The sequence below is a fragment of the Micropterus salmoides genome, unplaced genomic scaffold, assembly GCF_014851395.1.
Source record: "Micropterus salmoides isolate LMB-PRFRI ecotype aquatic unplaced genomic scaffold, ASM1485139v1 Ms_hic_scaffold_12, whole genome shotgun sequence".
In the NCBI taxonomy this organism is placed as follows: Eukaryota; Metazoa; Chordata; class Actinopteri; order Centrarchiformes; family Centrarchidae; genus Micropterus; species Micropterus salmoides.
Window position 1 is genome coordinate 2,209,847 of NW_024040263.1, and position 24,904 is coordinate 2,234,750.

General features: G+C 39.5%; 2 protein-coding genes across 7 annotated transcripts; one reads left to right on the forward strand and one right to left on the reverse strand.

The window, feature by feature from the left end:
• Positions 1-1,869: 1,869 nt before the first annotated feature.
• On the forward strand, positions 1,870-17,993 carry pla2g6 (phospholipase A2, group VI (cytosolic, calcium-independent)). Of its 4 annotated transcripts, XM_038712811.1 has the most exons (20): positions 1,870-1,945; positions 2,639-2,859; positions 4,037-4,246; positions 6,298-6,478; positions 6,748-6,935; positions 8,414-8,510; positions 8,881-9,063; positions 9,619-9,727; positions 10,221-10,238; positions 11,080-11,196; positions 11,899-11,983; positions 12,097-12,260; positions 12,378-12,528; positions 13,506-13,642; positions 13,953-14,030; positions 14,588-14,742; positions 14,891-14,942; positions 15,472-15,587; positions 15,841-15,914; positions 16,755-17,993. In XM_038712811.1, the coding sequence occupies exons 2-20, from the start codon at positions 2,645-2,647 to the stop codon at positions 16,897-16,899; spliced, it is 2,475 nt and encodes an 824-aa protein (XP_038568739.1). In that variant the 5' UTR covers positions 1,870-1,945; positions 2,639-2,644; the 3' UTR covers positions 16,900-17,993. The 4 variants fall into 4 exon arrangements, with proteins under 4 accessions (XP_038568739.1, XP_038568741.1, XP_038568740.1 ...); XM_038712813.1 differs by lacking the exon at positions 13,953-14,030 and having other exon boundaries at positions 1,871-1,945; XM_038712812.1 differs by lacking the exon at positions 10,221-10,238 and having other exon boundaries at positions 1,871-1,945.
• Positions 17,994-18,078: 85 nt separating this feature from the next.
• Positions 18,079-23,825, reverse strand: LOC119898645. 3 transcript variants are annotated; one of them, XM_038712818.1, is made up of 9 exons: positions 23,594-23,825; positions 22,988-23,290; positions 22,681-22,914; positions 22,409-22,513; positions 21,924-22,133; positions 20,849-21,190; positions 20,170-20,488; positions 20,014-20,074; positions 18,079-19,748 (listed from the first exon to the last, which is right to left on the reverse strand). In XM_038712818.1, the coding sequence occupies exons 1-9, from the start codon at positions 23,646-23,648 to the stop codon at positions 19,554-19,556; spliced, it is 1,824 nt and encodes a 607-aa protein (XP_038568746.1). In that variant the 5' UTR covers positions 23,649-23,825; the 3' UTR covers positions 18,079-19,553. The 3 variants fall into 3 exon arrangements, with proteins under 3 accessions (XP_038568746.1, XP_038568745.1, XP_038568744.1); XM_038712817.1 differs by having other exon boundaries at positions 20,014-20,071; positions 20,170-20,518; XM_038712816.1 differs by having other exon boundaries at positions 20,170-20,518.
• Positions 23,826-24,904: the final 1,079 nt, after the last annotated feature.

Below are 24,904 nucleotides of genomic sequence, written 5' to 3' on the forward strand. Positions count from 1 at the left end.
TCTCTGATCACTTTCTGGTTCATCTTGTCCCGACACACAGGCAAAAACTGAAATCTGCTAAACCTGTTGTAAAGACTGTGAAAAGATGGACCAACGAGTCAAAGCTGGAGTTACAGTCCTGCTTTGACTGCACTGACTGGAGTGTTTTTGAGGCTGCAGCCACTGACCTGGACGAACTAACTGACACTGTGACATCTTACATCAGTTTTTGTGAGGACGTGTGTGTGCTGACTAAAACCTTCCGCACATACAACAACCAAAAACCCTGGTTCACAGTGAAACTCAGGCAGCTTCATCGGACCAAAGAGGAGGCCTTCAGAAGTGGGAGTCTTGTACAACCAGGCCAGGAACACAATGACTAGAACGCAATTTATAGTTCTGCGTGAAATCAACGTAGCCTCTGAATCTCAACCTGCCTAAGGACCTGCTGATCCAGTTCTACACAGCCATCATCCAGTCTGTTCTCTGCACCTCCATCACTGTCTGGTTTGGATCTGCCACCAAAAAGGACAGGAGCAGACTACAACAGACAGTCAGGACTGCAGAAACAATAATCGGTGCCATCCTGCCCTCCATTCAGGACTTATACATTTCCAGAGTCAGGAAACGGGCAGGAAACATCACTGCAGATCCCCCCCCACACACACACACACAACCTGTTCAAACTTCTCCCCTCTGGTAGGCGCTACAGAGCACAGTACGCCAAAACCAACAGACTCAGGAACAGTTTCTTCCCACAAGCCATCACTCTGATGAACAGCTTTATATAGCTTTTGATAACTACCTTGTAATACCTAATATCAATATTATTTATAATATAAATACTAAAATTTTTCACTTACATTCTCTGAGCCTCCTCTGGACTTTGGAGCCCCCCACTTTGAAGACCTCTGCTGTAGCATATATATGTTCCAACAAACATTTATATAGCATAGATAGCAGCTTTATGATCCATGTCAAACCAAGCTGTGAATTATGGCAAAATCTCAGAATAGATAGTGACATTAACAGACCGCTCAATGATAAAGTTAAAATAACCTAAATCATTGCATGAATGCACCAGCCATAAAAATGCAAGAATATTATTACATCACACAGTGCTTTGAAAGGGCCCACTCTGCATCACAAGTACTTTGATATTTGCAGATAACACTTGTGCATTAAAAGCAAAGAAACAAAGTAAAGTAAAAGTTTAATTTTGAATCAAGAATCTTTACTTTGTGGTAGGCTATTGCTGCTTTCACATAAGGAAGTGAATCTAAACTGAATTTGTATTACTGTCAAGTGTGTTATTGGTGTTTTACAATGGCTTAAGAACCAACAACTGGTTCATAACTAAAAACTCTAATGCTTATAATCGAAACACAAATGTACATGTATTTTGAATAATTTATAATGTATAAGAGCTGTTTACTGTTTTAAAGTCCCATATATTATTAAGTATGTTGAAAATTGCCCTATGATGTGGTTTCTCTTAGTATGTGCCTATTAGGCCTATAGTCTTGTCCCAGTAAAAAATACCGGTATCATTGAAATATGTATTATATATATTCATTATATTTATGTTTATTCATATGTATTTATTTCATATGATCAGGAACAGTCAACTCTTCTTAACTTGCTCAATTGACGATGTTTGATGATGTTTGAAGGTTTATATATACACCTTTATATAACATTTTGACTAACCATTGTAGCTTCTTTAAAGTATGGTGCTCACTGGACAGTCAAAGGACTTGTCTTTGGTGGTGGGACTTTCCAGTGTGAAGAAAACCCGAGCATCGTGGATGTGTCCTGACCCACCCCTTTTTAACCTAGCAGTCTCCTAATTCTTGAGCTCTGATTGGATGAACTCACGCCAGTCAAGACTCAGCATGTTCGGTTGCAGTCTCGCGGTTGTTGATGTAGCTGTCAGAAGTCAGCAGAGGCAGAGGAGAGCTAGCAGGTAAGCACCGACAGACATGCTGCGTTTGTACCAGTTAATGCGATTAGCTAACTTACGCTATATAGGCAGCTAACAGCAGCATAGATGCTCAGAATATTTGGGATCTTTATATTAAAAACATAAAATAAATGGATTTTCGCTGACAGCGTCGGTATCATGTCAAATTGATTCTGACTAATTTGGAACTCGTGAGCAGCATGAATGGAGCCACTTGTTCAACATTTAAATGAGGACTAGCCTCATTTTTCATACTCACCACAAGGTCTTGGAGTGTAATAGAAAGTGGAGAGTTGAGAGATAGCCCACGTTGTTAACTAATGTGGAAGCCCAGCTGGTTAAAAGGGGAGTATAATTAGCTAAACCTAACAGGAAGTTGTTTTTGATTGTGTATAGTTCGTTACTTAACTGATCTAACCACAAATTAGAGACTCAGCAACCATAATATGTAATATCTGGGATATTACACCTGTTGCAATTCTTGAGCGGTTACATGCTGTCCTAGGGGCTAAAATAAATCATTCATTATTGTTGAAAACAATCCTACAGGCTGCCAAACAGAGCTGCCAAAAAAGGCAGAGCCACAGTAAACATTTCTGCATGTGCTGCCAAACCTCTTGTCTTATATCAGTTAGAGATGTGTTTACAGATTGTGCTGTAGATTGTCTGAATCTTCTCTACTCTCTTTGTCTCAAGGTAACAATGCAGTTCCTGGGACGGCTGTTGGACACAGTGTCCTCTGTGTCAACCCTCTTCACCAACCCCTACCGGGTCAGGGATGTGCCGCTCTCCGACTACGGTGGAGGAGGCAAAGTCATGCTGAAAGAGGAGGGACGCATAGTCCTGTACAAAAACAGCCAGTGCCAGTCATGGGACTGTCTTCTCATGTGTCCTGAGATATCTACTATGACGCTGAGGTCAGTATTGATCACATCAAAGGTGGGGAGAGGGGAGTGATATGTGTCATTTGTAGCATATTACAGCCACTGAACTAGGTTTAAATATGCTAATGTCAGCTGAAATGACCACATAAGATACGATGCAGGTTTTTGGTTTATGATTCCATGACTCCCTGCAGATTTCAGCACTACTTTCAGTCTATAACATCTTAAGTATTTATTTTAGATCACTCTTGACCTACAACCCAATGAAGCAGCTTAACAAAATCAGAGCCCTTTATCTTAAATCAATCACTGCCGGGTCATTCAGCCATAGTTCTGAAAAGCAGTGTTAAACAATGAAGAAAGTTTTATGGTTTGTCAGAACATGTTTAATGCGTCATAGGGTGTGTGCTTGATGTAAATTTGGAGCTTTCCTCTGTAAACTTAACATCAGAGGTCCAGAAGCAAAAGCTTTTTAAGAACTTAATAGCATTTTAAAATAACATCGAATATTGACCACTGTTGGTTTGCAGGGAAATGTCAAAGCTACTTTTAAAACTTGAATGTTCTTGGAAGTGCCTCAATATCACAGATTCTGCAAACTGTTTTTATTGTTGATTCTTTCAGCCCCTTGACGCTTGAATTTATTTACAATTATATATGAATATGAATTTATCATTTTTGTTTTCTTTTGCTTTCAAGCTGATGCCTAATTAAGTGGAGATTGTTAATTTGTCTATGGAGCATAGAAAAGAGTTAAATTCAGGTATGATGATAAACAATAAACAGGTGCTTGCAAAAGGTTCCTAGGTATGTATCGAAAATGCACAAACTGGCATTGGGGGAATACATGTTCTATCTGGGCTGCAGTCTGAATGGCTGCGGTGTGATGCGAATTCGCGACAATCCACAGCCGTTAAGGGGTTAAAGGTTACGGAAATAATTAGCAGTGGGAAACAAGAGAGAAAACTGGTTGTTAAGTAAAAAGTAATTGGAAATTCAACGAACAGTGGTGCTTGTTGAAGCCAAGGGCCACAACAAATACAAACAGACTACTGAAAAAGTTCTGTAGTTGCTAAAGTTGTTCTTATTCATCTTATCTTTCATTTGAACAAATATTACCACATTCCCGTTTTGAAATGTTTGGCTCTCGTTCAGATTATCCTTCATGGTTCTTGCAAATTATGAGTATGTAATCCTTCCTGTGAACTAGGCTGTTTCAGGTGGCGTCAGAGGAAGACGCCATGAACTGGTTCCCCCAATATGCCCTCAAGCTCCGCCCCTTCTATGAGACACTTCCTCTGAAGGCTGAGACCACCCAGCCAATCGTGGACTGCATCCGCAGCCACCCGGACTGGAGCTCTGCCCACATTGCTGTTGAGACAGGCCTGAGAGAGTGTCTCAAACATAACTACGTTCAGAGGTAAGTGCAGATTTTGATTTGGTTGACTGTTGCTGCTGGAGAAAAGTACTTCTGCTTATGACAGTCCAATGATGAGTCCAAAATTAATTAACATTCCTGTGCCATCAGTCCAAAAGATATTCATTTAACAAGAATATAAACTAGAGAAAAGCATTGAGTCTTATCATTTGAGAAGCTTTGACCAGCAAATGTTTGACATTTTTGCCTGATAAATGATGAAAATGTTATTGATTCATTTCTGGCTCAGGCAGTTAACCTGGAGATAAATGCTTCTAGATAAAGCTGAATGAAGAGAGGATTATAATGTGTGAGGTTATTCTAGTGAGGCAATAATTGTGCGTCAGTATGAGACTGCCAGCTAAATACATATAATGCACAATGTAACAAATACTTTACTAACTATTTATAATTAGTTAATAACAGCTTGTCAGGATTGGCGGAGTGAAGGCGGAGGTGTGGACCCAAATGCAGACGTAGGCGAGGAAGATGCAGTTTAAACAAAGATTTATTTACAAAAAGACAAACAGGCTAACGCTGGGAGCTCAGCGGCTAAAGTTCAAACAGAAAGTGGCTCCAAAGCAAAAACATAAATCCAAAGAAATCCAAAAACAAGAACAAAAGGGAATCCAAGGCACAAATCCACAAAACTTAGGGAATAATCCAGAATCCAGGAAACAAGGTACAAGGCAGGACACTCAACTTCGACGCAGACACTACAAGGACGTGACAAAGACTGAGGAAAACTGGGGACAATATGTACACAGGTAAACAAGCAGGGAGGGAAACACAGCTGAGATACATCAGGTAATCAGACAGAGCTAGACAAGGACACCAGGTACAGAAGATTACCATAATAAACAGGAAGTAAAGTTCACAGGAACACACAAGGACAGATCTACCAAAGTAAAACACAAAAACATGGAAAGACAGCAAAATCAGGACACAGACAGAGACGGGACCAAACAGGAGACAAGACTACCCTAAAACATGGAGATAAAAGACTAAGGACTAAGACAGACCATAATGAGAAAATACAGAAGTACACCGATAAGGAAAACACTAAACATGAACTAAAGCACAGGACCAAGAACTAAGATGAGAGATAAGACAGTTACAAAGAAAACTTAAAGCGAATGAACCAAAATAATAAACTAGACTACAAAACTCCAAACCATGACAATATCAAGTAACCACAGGAAGGAACAACAGCACAAAACCAAATCCTTTACAGACACTTCCTGGTTTTGCAGATTTAAGCTTGCTAACTGCAAATAACTTCACAATACTCAATATCAATTTGCCACGCAGCAGTTGGTTTCCATCCATTTCAGTGCAGTATGATAATCAATTTGCATTTACTCAAAAGCTACTTTAGATAGTCAGTATATCACAATGGAAACGTTTAGTTGCTCTAAAGTCAACCATTACATATGACCCTCCACCAAATGTACGTGGTAGTGCCTTATATAGTGTCATCTGTGATTGTAATGTTATGTTAAATGTATGTATCTGTGTTTCTTGTCTTTTCTTTGATGTTCTGTGATGCAAGAAAAATGTCAGATTTGATCCGACAATAAGGTATCATCATCATATCATCGTCATCATCATCATGTGGGAGTCCGCATTGTTGGTGGAAAATTTTATTTCAAAGACACAATAAGAAAACATGAATATCAAAAAACATTTAAATTAAACTTATCTTCACTGAAAAGTTTGCAGTTTGCGGCCAAGTGTCTAGGATGTTACTTTAATGAAAAATGATCAAAAATTCTAAACTGTGCGCGCTTGGACTGCATTGCCACACGATGATAAAATAAATTGAAATGTATTATTTTTTATCATTAATTTTATTTGCCAATTAAGTGGAGTGAAGTGTTCGCTCGTGGTTTACCTATGCATCTCAAGCAGCTCTAAGCATTCTGCAAGCTCATTTTCATACTGTCGTGATATGATTGGAAAACAATGGCTGTCTGGAAGGAGGGAAATCAGTCAAAACCATTTGTAAAGAAAGTATTAATTTACTGGCTAAACCGTCAACTTTCTGTCACCAGTCAGATCAATGCTCGGGATGCATCAGGTCAGACGCCGCTGCACCTGGCATGTGAGCGTGGCGACTCGCAGTGTGTGAAGGAGCTGTTGGATGAAAGCCAGGCGCGCACAGACATCAAAGACCGCAATGGAGAGACGCCCATGCACTGTGCTGCCAAGCAGGATTCTCCTGCCATCATCCAGGTGAGACTAAGCAGGAGTGAAATCACAGTTACATTTCCATCTGATCAAATTCTGACTTGGATTTTGATCACTTATGGAATGATCTTATCACATTGTTTCAGTGTTCCTAAAATTCAACTGATTGACCCAAACAGGGTGCTACTCTTTCAGTTAAAATATTAAATGTTATTAAGCAGTCACGTCCTCCAAACTGCGCAATAACACGATTTTCTCTCCTTCCCTTTCCCCCAACCCACTGTCGTCCATCACGCCATCCTTTCCTCATTCAGGTCCTGTGCTCGCGGTTGTGCTCGGGGGTGAATGAGCTGAACAACAACGGGGAGACACCGCTCCACGTGTCCTGCCGTCTGGGACGCATGGAGTCTGTCAAAGCTCTGTTGGGGGGCGGAGCCAAGTGTGGTGTCATTGGTGGCGCTGGCTACCCCATCCACAGTGCCATGAAATACAGTGAGAAGGGGTGAGTGGGGTTAAGATAAGGATGTGGATTAGCAACAGAGTCTCTTTTCTGCTGTGTGTGTTCTAACTGTTGGTAGATTGTAATCAGTCCAGGATGTCTCTTAAGCTTGCCTTGCAGTGAATTTCTGAATGGGCAAGTAGAGGCTACTGGCTTTAACTGGAGAATGTCGGCTGTTTTTCTACGACTGCTCCTCTCTTTTCCACTGTTGTATGCAAACCAGTAAATCACAATCAACAGTCAAGCCACACAAGTCTCGCCGATGTCCGCCTGAGATCGTATGTCGGCATTAAATTTATAGCTGGAAAACAGCGACCGCTGCAGCAGTGTGTTTACAGCTGATGGAGTTACGCTAAATGCTGGGTCCGAAGTTGTTGTTTTAAGTTTTTATCAGCTGGGAAGTTTCTAAATGGAGCCGAAGTGGGTCTCCTCTCCGAAACGTGCGGAACAGCTGATTACAGCAGGTAATTAAAGTTAAACATCCCGTTCCTCCGATGCAGGCGGACACAGACGTGAGTGCAGCTGATCTGCAGCTTTTGTCTGCTGGAAATGTTGTAAAAACCTTCCCAACCGTCGCAATTTTATTTTTGTTATTTTAAGAACTTTATGGTTTTATCGAGTTTGTTATTAAATGTGTAACGTACTTTATTACATGTCTCCTCATTATAGGCCTACTCCCACACAAAAAAGCAGCTTTAATGGTCAAGCTAAGCCTATAGTTTAATCTGATGTTAATTTATAAATGTTGCTCATGGATCGTGGTTACAAATAATGATGCCTGTGCATCGCTTTGTATGGCGTACAGGCCTACAGCCTACGTCAGCTGGTTAATTTGCCTAATCTTCGCAGGTCTTTAGACCACAGTGGAAACACTCACAACAGTGGGCTGAAGGAACCTTTTAGTTCCTTGAAAAGAGATCTGGGGATATAAAAGTGCCTATAGTGTACAAAGTGTCCAAATTAATGTTTCTTGACCCTCATGCCGTGTCCAAAGTTACTCTTACAGAACAGCATCTCTGGAGCTGGAAGGGTTTCTGTATTTTCCTCAATGACACCAAAGATGGTTTTGAAGTTTTGGTTTCCCTGGTTACCATGCTGCCCTGCCTCCATCTTGAATAGCATTGTGCCTGTAGATAAAAGCTCGTACTTTTTGCAATATGCCATCAGAACCTGGGTTCAGTGACTTGGAATAAGACATAGAAGTAAAATGTATTAATAATTCTGGAGAGTACCTCTCATACACGATTATTTTAAGGAAACTCATTAAAGTAATATTGGGCCTCTGGATTTCCTAGAGTATCTGTGTATGATAGAGAGGTGCTGAGGTTGTTAAGTGGTATTGTTAATAGGTTACTAAAATTGTCAGCATACAAAATACAGTGGCGTTGATTCTATGCAGTTTGTTTAAGAGATAGTGAATAATATTCTTCAGTTAATATTTAGTAAATTATAAATGGTGTTTTTTTCTGTTTGACTGTCAGCTGTGTGGAGGAGATCCTCAAAGCAGATCCAGACCAGCTCCATGCTGAGGACTCTTTGTACGGAGGGACGCCTCTCCACTGGGCCAAAACTGCTGAGGTGAGAAATATTACATTGTGTGTTTTGTGAGTTAGAAATTCACAATGAGCTGTTTGAATTACTGTACATGTTTTCATCCTAATAGTATACATCCAGTTAAATGAATGTGTTGAAGCTTTGATGCTACAATGGATTTATGACCTTTGTTGACCTTTGTGGACAACCAGCTCAAGCAGTTCAACACTTACAAAACTTATCACTTACCTCCAGGGATAGTGGCCTGTAATTGGGTTGTTCTGGTTGCTCTGGGATACCAAACCAAGACATTCATGTTAGGAGTTAGAAATATGTCAAGGGGACTAATTTAACTTTTCAGGGAAAAAAATCAAGCAGATGTTTACATATTTAAATCTTCCTTTCTTTTTGCTAGATGTGTCGTATGCTGCTGGAACAGGGCTGTGCAGTGAACTACCTTAGTAAGACCGGAGAAAGCGCCCTCCATATTCTGACCAAGAAGGGCCGCTTTGAGGCGGCCATGGTGCTGCTCACCCATGGAGCGAATGCCAACCTGAAGGGCCAGGATGGAAACACAGCCCTGCATCTAGCTATGAAGGTGTGTGAAGATATCATCTCTGGCTTGTTCTAATTTTACAGATCAAAGGAATACTCTCTTAATCATAATCAAAATGTTTATGAAAGGGAAGAGATGTGTGAAGAAAGGAGTTTGCAAAGCGGTTGCAACACAGCATTATCAAGAGGGGAGCAAAACTAAAAGTTTGTAGAAGTTTTAAAATCCCGGCTAATTTGGAAATCAGGTTGCATCACACGTACAGTATAAGAATAAACGCCACAGATCTGCTTCTGTGTAATTCTCACACTACAAGATGACATCTCTCTTTCTTCCGTGGTGACTTCTAGCTGACATTTCTTGAATAGCAAATGTGTTTGATCAAAGGTGCAAAACCCTGGAAACACTGGAAAACTCTTCTCTGTAACTACATCAAAATTGAAATAGATGCACCAAAAAGCTAAATCACAACACTTTGTTAAATATTTTGAATGTCACCAAGACATTGTTGTGTTTTTACTTGATTGTCAATTTGCTGTAGAAATTGGTCTGTTTTAAATATATATGACTGCGGCATTTTTATGCCTCTCTGTTCACTAGATGGACCACATAGACTTGATCAAAGCTCTGATTGTGTTCGGGGCTGATGTGGAGATCCACAACGACCTGGGAGAAACACCTGGACTCATCGCTGCTCGAACCAGCAAAGGTATGGGTGGAAAAGAGGGCTTTGAACTGTGAGGAGATGAGGTGAGAGGGGACAAGGAGGTATAGGGAGGATGAATTAAAAGAAGAGTGAGAGAGAGGAGCCAATTAAGGATTAGTGATGAGTTTAATATGCTTAACCCAACAGGCCAGTTTGAACTTTAATATAACATTTTAACACGTAGTCTCATTTAAATGCATGTGTTCTGCTGTGGACGCTTAGACTACTGCATGATAATGCTATGGTATGAAATAATTTAGTTTCACAGCTCTTGCAAGTAATACGTTGTTTTGCGACTGTTTAGAAGCAGCATGGTTAGAAAGCTTTTGCTGTCTTTTGAATGTTGCAATAAGCAAGACTTTACCTCCATATATTTTAAGATAAAAAAGAAGAAAGCATCTAAAGAGGTAGGAAAATAAACTCACTACCTGGTCAGTGAATTGTTGTTATTCAAATCTCTTTCACCAACTATTCCCATTATTCACCTTCTCGACAGGAGAGGGCAGCGCTACAAGTGAGTGGCATTTCAAACTATTTCAGTTTCCAAAGCTAAAAATCATGCTTCTCAACTTTGTCAGTATGGTATTTGCATTGCGTCCTTCATTTCATAAATTACCAGTTGAATCAATCAATCTCCATGTCCATGATTGAAAATTGCAGTCACATGTAGGATTTATAGCTTTTATTTGCATGAAGGTGCCGAGGTGTCTCTATTTTTCTGGTCACTCAGTGTAATATGCATAAAGAAACGTATAATGTGTTGGCCTAGTGAAATTCAGAAGCAGTTGAGTTGCTGACACAGTAACTCTCTGTAGTCTGTAGTGCTCTGACAGATTCACTTTCAGTGCATTTTGGCCTGAGACTGTGCCAGAGATAATTTATATTTTTGCAGCTGATAGAAATCACTCACTATTTATTGCAAACTTTTTGGAAATTTCACTTTGATTTATTTAAACTTTGTTACTTATGAATTTGTGTTTCTATTCAGAAACAAGATCATTGCCTGCACATATGTGTTGTTTGCACGAGATGATTGTGTATGTAACCGCTCACTTGATGCTCTGAAGCAGAAATGGTGGTAATGGAGTAGTTTGCTGTCAGTTATTGATTTTGAAAATGCATGCTAAATGCTTGCTCTCAGTTCAATTCAATACAAATGGGCTTCATTGGCATGTGAAACGGATGTTTACATTGCCAAGTCAAGTGTGAAATAAAAACAGTAACAACAACACATTTACATAAACACCCCCCCCCCCCCTTCTTCGTCTTCTCTCTATCTTCTTTCTCTGCCTTTTGTGGTGTGTGTGCATGTGTAACATGGCTTTCTTGTTCGTGTGTTTGTATTAACATGAAAGGTCCTAATAGAAAGATATTGCTGGACATGCTGTGTAGTGTAGGGGTCCAGCGGTGCCTCCCGCCCTCCCCCAGCTGTCCTCCCCCCATCTCCAACAAGGCCAAGCCTCCAGGCATAGGTAACACAATCATCCCTCCTTCTGCCCTCCCTTCTCTGTACTCTTGATCTCTGCAGCCTTTCTTTCTCAAATGTCTCCCTTTGATTCGTCAACGTATCATGTATACTGGGGAGTTTATTTTCTCATTTTCCATAACTCTGTTTTTTTTCATACATTTACTGAAACCTTTACGGTTTGGACAGTTAATACTGTCAATACTGTTGTTAATTACAACGCAACTTGTATTTTCTGATAATTTAGAATCGTTATCAATACTTACAATAACAAAACCAAACATAAATGATGGATTTAAATTAATTTTCATTTGCCAAAGAAAAAGGTACAAATACTAGAACAAAAATATAGACTGAATATTACCATAATAAGTGCAGTGGTAAAAACTTGGATTATGACTTATTTTTTTCTGTAAAACCTGAGATATGATCATGTTATTTAGACAAAAAAAAATGCGATGAGGCAGCATTGCCCTGCTGCAACATACTGTGGCAGAGACTGGCTATTAAAGCTCCCATGAACAAAGCAGCTGTCATTAATTGAAACTAAATATTAATTCCAGATAGTGAAACCATACCTAGACTCTCCTTTAAAACTCCCATGTGGCTTGTAGAAAACCCAGTGACCCCTGTACTTTTTCATCCTTTGTGCATGAATTTGGTGCCGTGTGTTGCTCCTGTATCAACAGCTGTTGTAATTGGCTGACAGGGTTTGAGGACATCATGTATGTTGGGGCTGCAGTCAGTGCAATGAGCAGAGACACGTCTGAAGTTGACGGCCCCGAGAAAAATAAGTAAGGAAACTTAATTTTATTTTTATTTATGAATATTGCGCTTCAAGAGACAAGAAAACACTCACAAATGTGATTATGTGGTCTGAACTTTTTTTAAAACCTCTCCTCTGCAGGAGGGACAGACTGCTGTGTTTGGATGGTGGAGGTATAAAAGGCTTGGTGTTGATCCAGATGTTGATCGCTCTGGAGAGAGAGGCGGGTCGGCCCACCAGTGAGCTCTTCGACTGGGTGGCCGGCACCAGCACTGGGGGCATCCTGGCCCTCGCTATAACTCATGGTGTGTGTGTGTGTGTGTGTGTGTGTGTGTGTGTGTGTGTGTGTTTCACTCTTATTTTTGACATGTTTTTTTCATAACATAACATTATAACAATTAAAATGTTTCCTCAATTTGTAGGTAAGTCCATGGAATACCTGCGCTGCCTGTACTTTAGGATGAAGGAGCAGGTGTTTAGGGGGTCGCGACCTTATGAATCAGCACCACTGGAAGACTTCCTGAAGAAAGAGTTTGGAGAGAACACCAAGATGACAGATGTCCGATACCCCAGGTAATGTTAGACGTGTCCACTAGGCAACAGTCAGAAAAGTGTACGGAGGCATTTGGAAAAAATGTCATCAGACATACTCACCAGCAAATGGTACTATGCTCTAATGTTAGCTAACTCATATCACTATGTTACCGTAGGGCTGGGCAATAAAACAATAATGATAATTATCGTAATATAATTTTCCTCAAAAACAATATCATAAATGTTCAATATATATCGTCGATAAGTGTTTGATTTAATTAATTTGAATCACAAACGAATCAGAACTTAATTTTTCTATTAAGACTGAAAACAGATTTTTCTTGATTTTATTGATGCATATTTGTTGAAAAAAGATGAAAAAAATAGTTTTGAATGTTCTGTCTCAGATTTGTGAAGTGATCCATTGTTTGGCATCAAGTGTTTGATGTTGTCTATAAACAAAAGTTTAAAACCACAATTAACCATCTGGTTTCTTCAACTTTTACTCAGGAGCAAAAATCAGCCTTTAAATTTGAAAGATGAAAAAAGAAGAGATGATTTGACATTTATTGTGATAATTATCGATATCGAATGGTATGATTTTTTTATTGTGATAACATTTTTGGCCATATCGCCAACTTTAAACACGCTACTCCGTTGCTGTGATTGGTGAGTTTGAGAAAAATGACATTGTCCTTTGAAAATTCAAGCTGATTTCACCCTGGAGTGCTCTAATGGGCTGCTCCAAAAAGCTTCAGTGCTCTGTAGAAACTATGCAGCTGCTTAGAAACGTGTGAAAGTGCTCTAAAAACACTGAAAGAATTTGAATTAGGAACAACACTCTGAAAATTAACACATTTTTGTGTCATTTGGTGCAAATGCTGGTTTTTGGGTTTTAAAGACAGTGCCCAGTCAAAGCTGTTTTTTATGAGCACAAATGCTGCAGTATGTACCTACATTCAAGCTCTCTGCTCTCTAACAATTACTCTTTTCTCTTTCCACTTGTTTCTGTACAGGGTGATGGTGACCAGTGTTCTAGCAGACAGACATCCAGGCGAGCTGCACATCTTCAGGAACTATGACTCTCCCTCCGGCCAGAGAGAGCCCCCATATGCCACCAATGCCACTTTCAAGCCCCTCACCATCCCACAAGGTACTTCAACAAATGGAACCTATTATGTTTGTTGCCCTACTTCACTAGTGCTCAAATGTTGTTGTGGATGGGTAGTGCAGTGTATTGATAATACCACTGGGTGGCGCCAAAGTGAGCAGTTTTCAAACCCTAAAGGTTGCGGCTTTAATTCTGAGATTGGGTAATCTGAACAGTAAAAGAACAGTACATTCTCATTTCATTCAGGAAATGAAAGCGAGGCTCTGGGTGTCTGTAAAAAGTACATCTGAATGCGTATGTCATTGTCCCGATCTGCTGTGTTGTCTGAGTGCCAGCCGTGTTGTTGTTACAGGATGGGAGGATGAGGATGTGTTGATATTAGGATACACAGAGGAGCCAACCAGAAAGCGTAGGAAGGTGACAGATGAAGGTGTGTGTCTGTGTGAATAAGACTATAAAAATTTATTTTGTCACTCACAGGCTTTGGGTATTTTGGGCAGCACCCCACAAATTTGGGAAACACGCTTACTTGCTTTCTTATTGAGAGTTTGACGAGGGGATTGATACCGCATTCGTGTCTGTAACGAGATAACGATATGCAACTTCAGAGGTGCTGGTATGTGGAATTCGTTCCTTCAGTCTTTATGCTAAGCTAAGTTAGCCTGCTGCTAATTGCAGACTGCTTGCTGGTAGCTACATACTTAGCATGCAGACTTGAGAGTGGTATCAATTTTCTCATTTAATCTGAGAAATAATGCGAATAATCATATTTCCCAAAATATCAAAAACTTCCTTCTAATTAGATTCCATACTAAACACACTTCCTTGTAATAGCACAGCAGTAAAATAGCCCTTTCCAGCACGGATGAATGTGAATGTTGTGTGCTAACAATCTTTCTCTGTAAAGTGGAGTCTGAAAGCCTGCAACCAAAATCAATAATTGTTTGCTGCCTTTTTCAAATCTTGATATCCCTTTCTTTATACTAGAACAACTTGTGTGGCGAGCTGCCCGCTCCAGCGGAGCTGCCCCAACCTACTTTCGACCAATGGGGCGGTTTCTAGATGGAGGACTGTTGGCCAATAACCCGACGCTAGACGCCATGTCAGAAATCCATCTGTACAATAAAGCTTTGAAAGCAGAGGTATGCCACCTGACAGCTGCATTCTGTTCTTAGTCTTCCCTTGGTCTTCCTTTAAGTTCATACTCAATCGCTAACCAATATGAATTTTAAAGCATTTATTTTTTTATTAGATAAGTTATTTATCTGTTTCCTTCCTCTTCCCTCTCAGGGCCATGGGAAGGAAATTAAGAAGCTGGGTATCGTGGTCTCCCTTGGTACAGGTATGAACTCAATTCAAAACGCAGGGCCCCTTTGTGAACCTGAAGATGTATCAGTTTATACTCTGTTGGTATATTACTTTTCATTGTGTCTATGTGCATACTGTACATGTCTATAAATGCGTATGTCCTAACTGGAAAATACAGGAAATTTGATGATCAAATCAGCTAAATTAATGTAATGTAATGTTATCAGTATTTTGCAAACAAATATTCTGTTGTCTGCGATGGACTGGCGACCTGTCCAGGGTGTACCCCGCCTTTCGCCGATGTCAGCCGGGATTGGCTCCAGCCTCCTCGCGACCCTGTACGCAGGATAAGCGGTTGACGATGGATGGATATTCTGTTGTTACACTATCACATTGAAATAAACCTCCAGCCAACTGGGGCCTATCTGAAAGTTTAGTCATGACTAGTCCAGGCAACATGAATGTCTGCTTCACAATAAACCTGTGGCTTTGAAAATTACTTTTGTGTTTTTAACTACCTATATGGCACTGAATTCACACACTGTGCTCCTGTGTATCCACAGGCAAACCTCCTCAGGTGGTGGTGAGCTCTGTGGATGTTTTCCGACCTTCCAACCCTCTGGAGCTGGCCAAGAGCTTCGTAGGAGCCAGGGAGCTGGGCAAGATGCTGGTAGACTGCGTGAGTACAGCTACAGCACCTGCTTCAATCTCTTTTGTGATCACAGCACTTTCTCCCTTGGTTAAATCAAATACTGTAAGATACTGAGCATCTCATTCTAAAGCTGAAACTATACACCACACCATACAACCACTCTTCTCTTTTACACTTTTTGTGGAGCCTTGTAATATTCCTGATATTTTTGACCTAAGCAGTAACAATAGCATTTGTATTTCTAAAAATCTCACTTTACTCTGTCTCTCTAACTGGACAGTGTACAGACTCTGATGGCTGTGCAGTCGACAGAGCCAGAGCCTGGTGTGAAATGATCGACACCATCTACCACAGGTCAGCTGACTATGAAACTGTTGCGTTTTGGTTCTCATTTACTGCTGCCTATGCTCTTTATCTTAGCTGTGACTCAACCTACCCTCATCCATTTTATTTATCACTCCATCTCCTCTTTAGCCCACTTCTCTGTGTCTCTCACACACTTCCTTTGTGTGTGTTTTAAACCATTGCTTTGTCTTTAATGAGACACATGCTGCAATGTGCAGGGTGAAACGACAGATCAGACAGATGTATTTGGCAAAGAGTAAGTGATTTGGTGTTGACCTTATGTTTGACTATGAGAAGGCGCCTAGGCCAAAACTGAATACTTTGCATGCAAATGCATACATACATACTGTAATGCGTATACATACATACATACATACATACACGCTTGCACAAAGATACATAGTGTTATGCTTAAGTATGTATGTATGAAGTTACGTATTTATCCGCAGGCTGAGCATGTAAGTATGCACGAGTTTGAGTATGTATGGACCTTGCGCATACATGCTTACGCATGGCAGTATGTATGTATGTGCAAGCTAAGTATTCAGTTGTGGCCTAGGCGGCTCCTCATACGTATTTGTGTAGATATGGAGATATGGCTACACCATTGACAGCTTTAGAGTCTACTGGAAAACAACAAAGAAGTGTTTAAAAATAGTGTGATAATTCTTAGCCCAGTTTAATCAGTTAATGAAACTGCTCAGCCCATAAGGCTATGCAGAAAACTATAGTCAAACATTCATATGTATCCTGCATTATTACTGTTTTTCATATTTGCGTTCATCTAATAGTACTTTAATATTTTTAAGGTACTTAAAATCTTCACAAATCACTGTGTTTATTATGCAGATTGAGTCCCCAGTTGTCTCAGGAGGTGATGCTGGATGAAGTGAGTGACGCAGTCCTGGTGGACATGCTCTGGGAAACCCAGATGTACCTGTACGAGAAGAGGGAAACCCTCCAGTCCCTGGCAAAGCTGCTACTGGACAACTAAATGCACAAGAAAATCACAAGGAGAAACTGCGAAGTTGGAACTGTGAGAGCAGAACCGATGTAGATACTGTTTATGAGAGCAAAGACGGGTCCCATCAGTGAAGTCAAAAACAAGAGTGACTGGGCGTGAGACAAAAATTTGTGAACAGCGTGTCTGATTCAAGACGTCTGTGTTGGTGTGCTCTTTCTTTAAGACAAACTTTCTTGAAACTACGTGACCAATGACACACAGTAGCAAATATGTGAAACAAGGCAGACTAACTAAAATTAACAGAAAAATGAGACTTTACGTAGCCTATTGAAAGGCAAGTTATGTAGCATCATGTGACCTTATCACTGACCATATCGCTATCATGGCTTATTAAGTTTACTGTTTGTATATAAACCAGTGAAAGTGAATGTGGAGTGTTCCCTTCTTTGGTATGTGAATATGGCGGAAATGTAGGAAGATCAACCAAATCAAACTCTGTCAGCTAACTGTCGCCCTCACCTTCTTCATAGTGTTGGGTAAAAAATAGTCAGAGCATGTTTGAATCCAGTTTTGAGTGGTTGTGATAAAACTATCGTTTAACGTTAAAACTTCTCATTTCTACTTCTCTTTTTTTCCTACTTCATGTTAGTAGCCAAAAAGGCACTCAATATGCAGGAATATTCCCTAAGGCCAAATGATCAAAGGTACCCTGCAGTACTACTACACATTCTGCAGTGTAGTACAGCTTGGATGATGGTGATGATGAAGCAGTTCTGCCTTATGTGCCTGGGATCCAAATATGTACCGTTTCCTTTTTTTCTCCACAACACATTTTCATGCCTCGGCCTCACATCTACGGATAACTTCCTTACACTGTTACAACCTCTCAACCTACTGTGAATGTGTCTTGAGCACATATTTAACATGTACCATGTAATGTGTCACAACTGGACTTGAAACTAGACTTCGATTTTTAACTTACTTGAAAGACAAAGAAAATGAAAACCCACTGCTACTTGCACAACATTAACTAGGGGTTACAAATTATGTCCTGTTTTTTGTATTTGAAATAATTTGTGAAGTGTATACTGGTAAGGTAATAAAATATATTAATATGGACTAAACTTGACTTGTTTTTTCCTTTGTTGTAGTCACTTGTAATTTAATTAATTAATTACTGTGGCCATTAAACAATTCAGAGCACAAACATAAGACAACAAAGTCAACTTTATTAAAACATAATCCAAATATTTACCCAGGGTTTAACTCACCACTGCCTACTTGTTTGTTTGACAACAACTGTTAGATGTTGATGCTGTGTTTGCAGAATAAATGATGTAAAATGGAATATATTTTCAGTTGTAGTCAGATAGGAAACACATTGAAATATTGTATTATGTCGCATAAACATGTAATTTGTACGGTCAAAAAATATTCACTAGGCTTCACATATTGTGGATGTGCCTTCAAAAATAATTACAGTGTAGCATCAAAAGTATTATAAGAAGCATTATAAAGACTCCTAGTGACCATTTTAGGAGACCAGCCCTAGCAGTAATAATTTCAAGCTTTCTGCTGACAGCAGTGTGACTACTTGTCTAATAGTTAACAACAAAAAAAGTGGAACTAAACAAGACAATTAAAAATACCAGATGAAAGACCACCATTAGTTAAAGCTAGTATGGTTAGCATTCAATGTCATAATGGCATGATGTTGGGTGAGTTTTTCTTAATGAGCTTTTTGTTAACTTTCTGTAACTTTAGGCATGTCCAATAGGCCAATTATGTTCTCACTTACCCAAGTAAGTGAGATTTGAGAGCCAGTTTGTGTTGTCAGACAGGTGTTTTTTCTCTTCTTACATTTGTTTTACAATAAATTCCCCCAGAAATATGATTCATGTGTGAAGGAGTCTAGTAGGAATTGTAAAGGTACTCGGCAGGATAATCAATATTCCCTGCAGTACCTTTTTGTTGCAACAAGAATGTTAATTTTCTTAAGTTTCACAAACAGTATTTGTTTAAGTGTTGCTGCATATTAGAAAGTAGTAGCATCTAGTGTTTGCATTTTGACACAGTCTGCTCAACAAGTTATGGCTATATGGTTTAACAGACAGAAGTCTTGGTTTCACTTCCTAAAACAGGCAGTGGATGTCTGTCTTTTCATTCACAGGAAACTCCATAAATGGAAATGCAATGCAGGGATAATGTACAGAACATATCCAAGTTACATACATAACACAGACAGGTGTGTTGTTACATCCAGTCTGTTTAAGTTTTTGTTTGCTGTGCTGTACAAATTCTAGGGTTCTGCTGCCTGGCCATCGTGCCTCAAAAGTAAAAGAAAAGGAAGCGTCAATCTACTGTGGGTTAAATGTGGCAAAATACTCAAAGAACATTTCAGTAGAGGCAGTTTCATTTTAAGGCTCATAATCCTTAACTACATTTACAATATACGGTATGCAGTCTGTAACCAAGTCACCTTTTCATGAGAATCAGGTCACTGATGTGTTAAGTGACAAAGGGTGTAAGTACCCTTTCAATCATATTAACGTGTAATCAACATAAAAAAAAACAAAACATAATATCCTACACATTTTTATCAAAATAGTACTGGACTAAGACAACCCAATCTTACATTGTATCCCTCAAGTAGAGCCTGAATCAACTGTAAAAGCAAGAGATGCTCACTCAGGGGTTGCGTTGGGTCTAAAGTTCACAACAACATAGGGGATGTGCTCTTGTTCTTGCGGCTGATGTGACTGGACTGTGTTGTAGAGGGTGTCTGTGTTGTTCTGACCGAAGTGGACAGTGCTATAGTGAAGATCATCCTGCTCTGTTGGTAGAGCTGAGATTTCATCATACATGGGACCAAGGTTTATCTGATGAAGGATAATATTATATTACAATACACTGATATAGTAGAAATCTACATTGCAAAATAAATGACCCTCGGTAACTATGATACAGTGTGTTTCTGTATCACCAGAATAACAGTTGTTAAGAAATAAGAACCTTAGAAAACACATTAAACAAGGGTAGGGAGAAATACTGTGATGCTTTTAGTAACACAATTGCAACAATATTTGGAAGTTCAAGCTGCTGTTCTGACTCGGATGAAAGATATTCAGTTTATTTTTTGTTTACCTGCTCCAAGTTGTTTTCAGAGGTTTCAGTTCCAGGATATTGGCTAGAAGTCCTCTTTCTTCTGGTTAGTAAAATAATTTAATATAAAAATGAATAGGTGATGTCAGGTTAGTGTGTGAATATAATTGTTCTGAAATCAAGCACAGTGTAGCTTACCTAATCCACAAGAAGACAGCGAGAGGTATTAAAACCAGGAGAGCAGCAAAGACTCCTGCAGCTGCTGCTGGTGACCATTTCCCCGGTTTACTTTGGACAGTGAGAGTCTTTTCACGAGAGCTGCTGTTGTTGTGGGTTTTGACTGCACAGGAGTACTTTCCTGCTTGCTGACTGCTGACTGGCTCTAGAACCAGGTGTTTGTTTTGGGTCTCTGGCCCGGTCAAACGTCGACTGTTCAAGTACCAGATGTAGTTTGTGTTGTCAGTCAGAGGGCAGCTGGTACTGCAGGTCAGTGTGACTCTCTGGCCCTCTGTCACCTCTGCAGAAGGAGTAAACTTCACTCTCAGGACTGAAATATGGTTAGACCGGTCAGTAAATGGAGAAGAGATTCTATCTAACAAGTCCTCGTACTCAAACAACAAAACAGTTTGTCAGTATCTTCTAAAGCAACTCATTATGTGGTAGTTATTGTTAGAGAAAGGGTCTTAGCTTCATGCTAAAAAGTAACCAGTGTTTTCTAGACTGTATGCAGCTCTCCTAGTTTAGACAAATTTGGTAAATTGAATTAGATTGTTTGATTTATTGAATTTACTTGGCTGAATCATGCTTCATTTTTCATTGTACTGACTGCTGGTAGTCAATTTACTATACAAAAAATATATTTAATCTAAAGAATTACCTGTGACAACCAGAGTCACTCCAGGTAAATCAGACTGTGTCCAGTCTCCATTAGGCTCTTTCTGGAGTCTGAATGTGTATTCTGCTGAGTCATTCTTCTTCAGGTTTTTAATTCTCAGGATGTGGTGATTCTTCACGTCATAATACTCCACACGATGTGCAGCCTTAATCGGCTCTTCAGCTTCTTCCGTCCAACTTCTCTGTGTTTTATACCATAATTTAGACTTTGGCTGCTGCTTTTCAGGATGAGAATATTTACTAGAAATGTTCACTGAAGAACCTTCCAGTGCACAAATTCTGCTGCTGACATAATTCACACACCAGCAGTTGTTATCCTCAATACCTGAAATATAGATGAAAGACGAGAGACAGTTTCACTTGATGAATGACTTCTTAAGTTAGTTTAAAAAAAGATTTAAACTAAAATGCTTGTGTGGTAGAAGATGTCGACTTATGTTGTAGTAGACATAAATGTTAGAAATCAGGACCTTCCAGTGTCAAACCTGTAAATATTTCATCAGGACCTATCACAAGTCACAAATGTGTCTGTTCAAAGTCATTGCTGTAGTCCAAAAATTATATAACATTGATCGGAGCGATATTACATTTGTGTTTATGATCTAACAGGTGATTCCTTATTTATTTTCACAATAAGATGAAATTCTCACATTTTGTTACTGTGTAATTATATGATGATTGTATTGTCATAATGCAGGGTGTATAGGGAAATACCAGTTAGTATATCTGTGAACTTTATAAGGAGAAGTAATCAGCAACAGGTATCCAGTAACAGAGACTGAAGGATGCTATTGATATTTGAATCATAACACAACTGCAGTCTAAAAATTTAAATTAGGCTGAATCAACACGTCTGACTGTTTCAACAAAATCAAACAAATTATAAATTCTCACAGCTGGTGTTTAATACTTTATAGCAACTGCATTATGCTGTAATGTGTTAATCTGTTACTTTGTCCACATCCTGTCATTTTTAAACATAAAATCATCATATTTCTCTTTGCCTTTTGCTGACCATTAACATAAATGTCCCATTTTACAAGTTATAACAGACTCACAGACTTCAGCAGAGTGCAGGTCCTCACGTCCTTTCACAGCACAGGAGGAGCTGTCAGCAGAGGTGCTGACCACTGTTTGCTGTGGTTTCTCAAGATTTCCATCTAAGTGTCTATTCTTATACCATTTAAAGGAAGTCAGAGGGCAGCTGGTGTTACAGGTCAATATGACATGGCCCGGTGTGGCTGCAGGAGTCCTTTGAACATGTACTTCTGTTGTGAGACAACAAATACATTTTTGCATCAGTTGTTTAATTAAATAATGGTAAAAATTGATACATAAATAATTAAATATAAAGTCAAAGCAGCAAAGTTAATCCAGAATGAGAGAATGTGTAAAACTACAGTGTCTATGTTTGCATCAAAAACTAGAAAAGAAAAATAGATCTCTTGTGCATAAAACTTCATTTTGAAAATGTGAGTTTAAAGGGAATTGTGGTGTGTGCGTGGGAGGTGTTTGTTTTTTGTGGATGTGTGATAAACTTAACCTTTTGGATATGTGATGGAGCAGGGCTCATCCACTGATGTCTGCTTGTAAGAACACATTCTCCCTTTAGCGTAGGTCACACTAAAGCAGCTTGGTGTGACAGAATCTGGACAAAAAGAAATGGTGTCACTTTTTCAGTGAAATTAGTCATCATGTTTCATAAGCTTTACAATTTAAGGTTCCATTGCATGAATAATAAAATCATTCTTATAGGTGTAACATATTTAGCCAGAGGTTTTGTAACATGATGAGGAGCTAAACGTTGTCACTCACCCACGGAGACTTCAGGGGCTCTGAGACCCTCGTAGCCTTTGATAGCACAGGAGTATCTGACTGCTTTGTCACTGCTGACCAGCTGTTGGTACCAGGGAGACCAGTCCTGATAGAGAAACTCTCTGTTCCTGTACCAGATGTAGGCTGCAGGGTTTTCAGTCAGAGGGCAGCTGGTGCTACACATCAGTTTTACTGTCTGTCCCTCTGTGGCAGGAATCACCTTTACCTGCAGGTCTGGGACGATGATGAATAAAATAAGAATTTATATATGGATGTTAAAGTAATAAATAAGTGGCAGCCACTGTACCTGCAACGTGGAGCTCAGTTCTGTGGTGCCAGCAGTTTTCTGGTTTGTCAGTACTTTCTTTGCAGCAGTAAAACTTTTCATCACTCTCTCTCAGATCATTGATTGTTAGAGTAAAATAAGTCTTTTCTGACATGTTGGATGTTACACGATTTGTTTCTGCAGAGAGCTCAATCTGAACAGGCTTAGAGATATTCAAGTGTGCAGTGAACCATTTCATGTTTGAAGTGGGATGTTGAGCTGAGCAGGGCAGATCCACTGATGAACCTTTTAAGGCACAGATGCGGTTTGCTCGTCCCTGAACCCCTTTAACAGATGACATTATTAGCAAACATCAGGACAGATTTATACATTTTATAATGTTCTTGTCTTTACTAATTTCCGAATGATAATAGTATGATATTACGGATCATACTGATATACTGTAATACATCTAAAGAACTCATAAGAGCAGAATATGTGAACATCCTGGCAGCCAGGTAGTGTCCAATAATCTTTTCTTTTTTGTAAAGCAATCTGTGATTTACTACAATTAACTAAAGACTTTATTTTACAATTAACAGTTAATTAGTAAATATATAAGAAATTATAAACATTAGTTATTCATACCTGAGAGGTACAGGATAAAACCCACAAACACACATCCAGCTTCTGCCAACAACATGGCTGTTGTCTCCAGCTTCTAATCAGAAAGTTGATCGTTTCATTTAAATACCTTTTTACAACTGCTTTGTGATGAAAACATAAAGAATATAATTGAATGGTAAAAATCTACAGCAGTCTTCTTACAGAGACCGAATGAACTGTAGTTCAGTGTGGGGATGTCTGGCAGACAAACTGTATGCAGCTCTCACACCAAAAGACTTCCTTCCTGATCTTCATTGTTATTACTATCAGTAAGAAGAGACCTCTAGTGAAGAATATATATAGTGCAGTAGTTATTTGATCTCATATTTGATACGGAAACCATTTGCCATTGACATTTTTTTCTTCAGTTTTTACATGTTGACATTGAGTCTTCATGCAACTAACTTGCAGCTTTATATTTTCATTAAAAATATGTCAAATTTACCAAAGTTATAGAAGAAAATTTGGAAGATATTTATGGTTGTTTTGTGGTGAAAAAAAACTTAATTTAAGAGGAAGCTGCAGATATAATGTCTGTCACCTTTTAGTTGACATTACATGCAGGGCACTTCAGTGCTTTGTGCTTTCTCGTCTCTCTCCTTCTGTCACTTTTAAAAGGTGTTTCTGCCTGTGGAGCTGCAGAGTCTGGATCAGTGATTTTAAGCCAGCAACTGCCCCAGGTTCTGTTTGAGGTTTCTGCCTGTTAAAAGAGAGTTTTCCTTGTCGCCAGGTCCTTGCTCAGGGTGAGAATTGTTGGGTCACTGTAGATAAAATTACAAAGTGTATGGTCTACACTCACCTAAAGGATTATTAGGAACACCATACTAATACTGTGTTTGACCCCCTTTCGCCTTCAGAACTGCCTTAATTCTACGTGGCATTGATTCAACAAGGTGCTGAAAGCATTCTTTAGAAATGTTGGCCCATATTGATAGGATAGCATCTTGCAGTTGATGGAGATTTGTGGGATGCACATCCAGGGCACGAAGCTCCCGTTCCACCACATCCCAAAGATGCTCTATTGGGTTGAGATCTGGTGACTGCGGGGGCCATTTTAGTACAGTGAACTCATTGTCATGTTCAAGAAACCAATTTGAAATGATTCTGTCACGCTCTGCCGGTTGGCCATCCTTTGTGTTTACTTTTGAGTTTGGTATCTGCCTTGGTATGTTGAGTTTTGGGTTCTGTCCTGTCTAGTGTCCAGTATCTGTTATATAGTCTGCTTGTCATGTCAAGTCTCTGTTTTCCTCTGCTCTCTCTCTGCCTCGTTAGTCTCATGTCTGTCACCTGTGT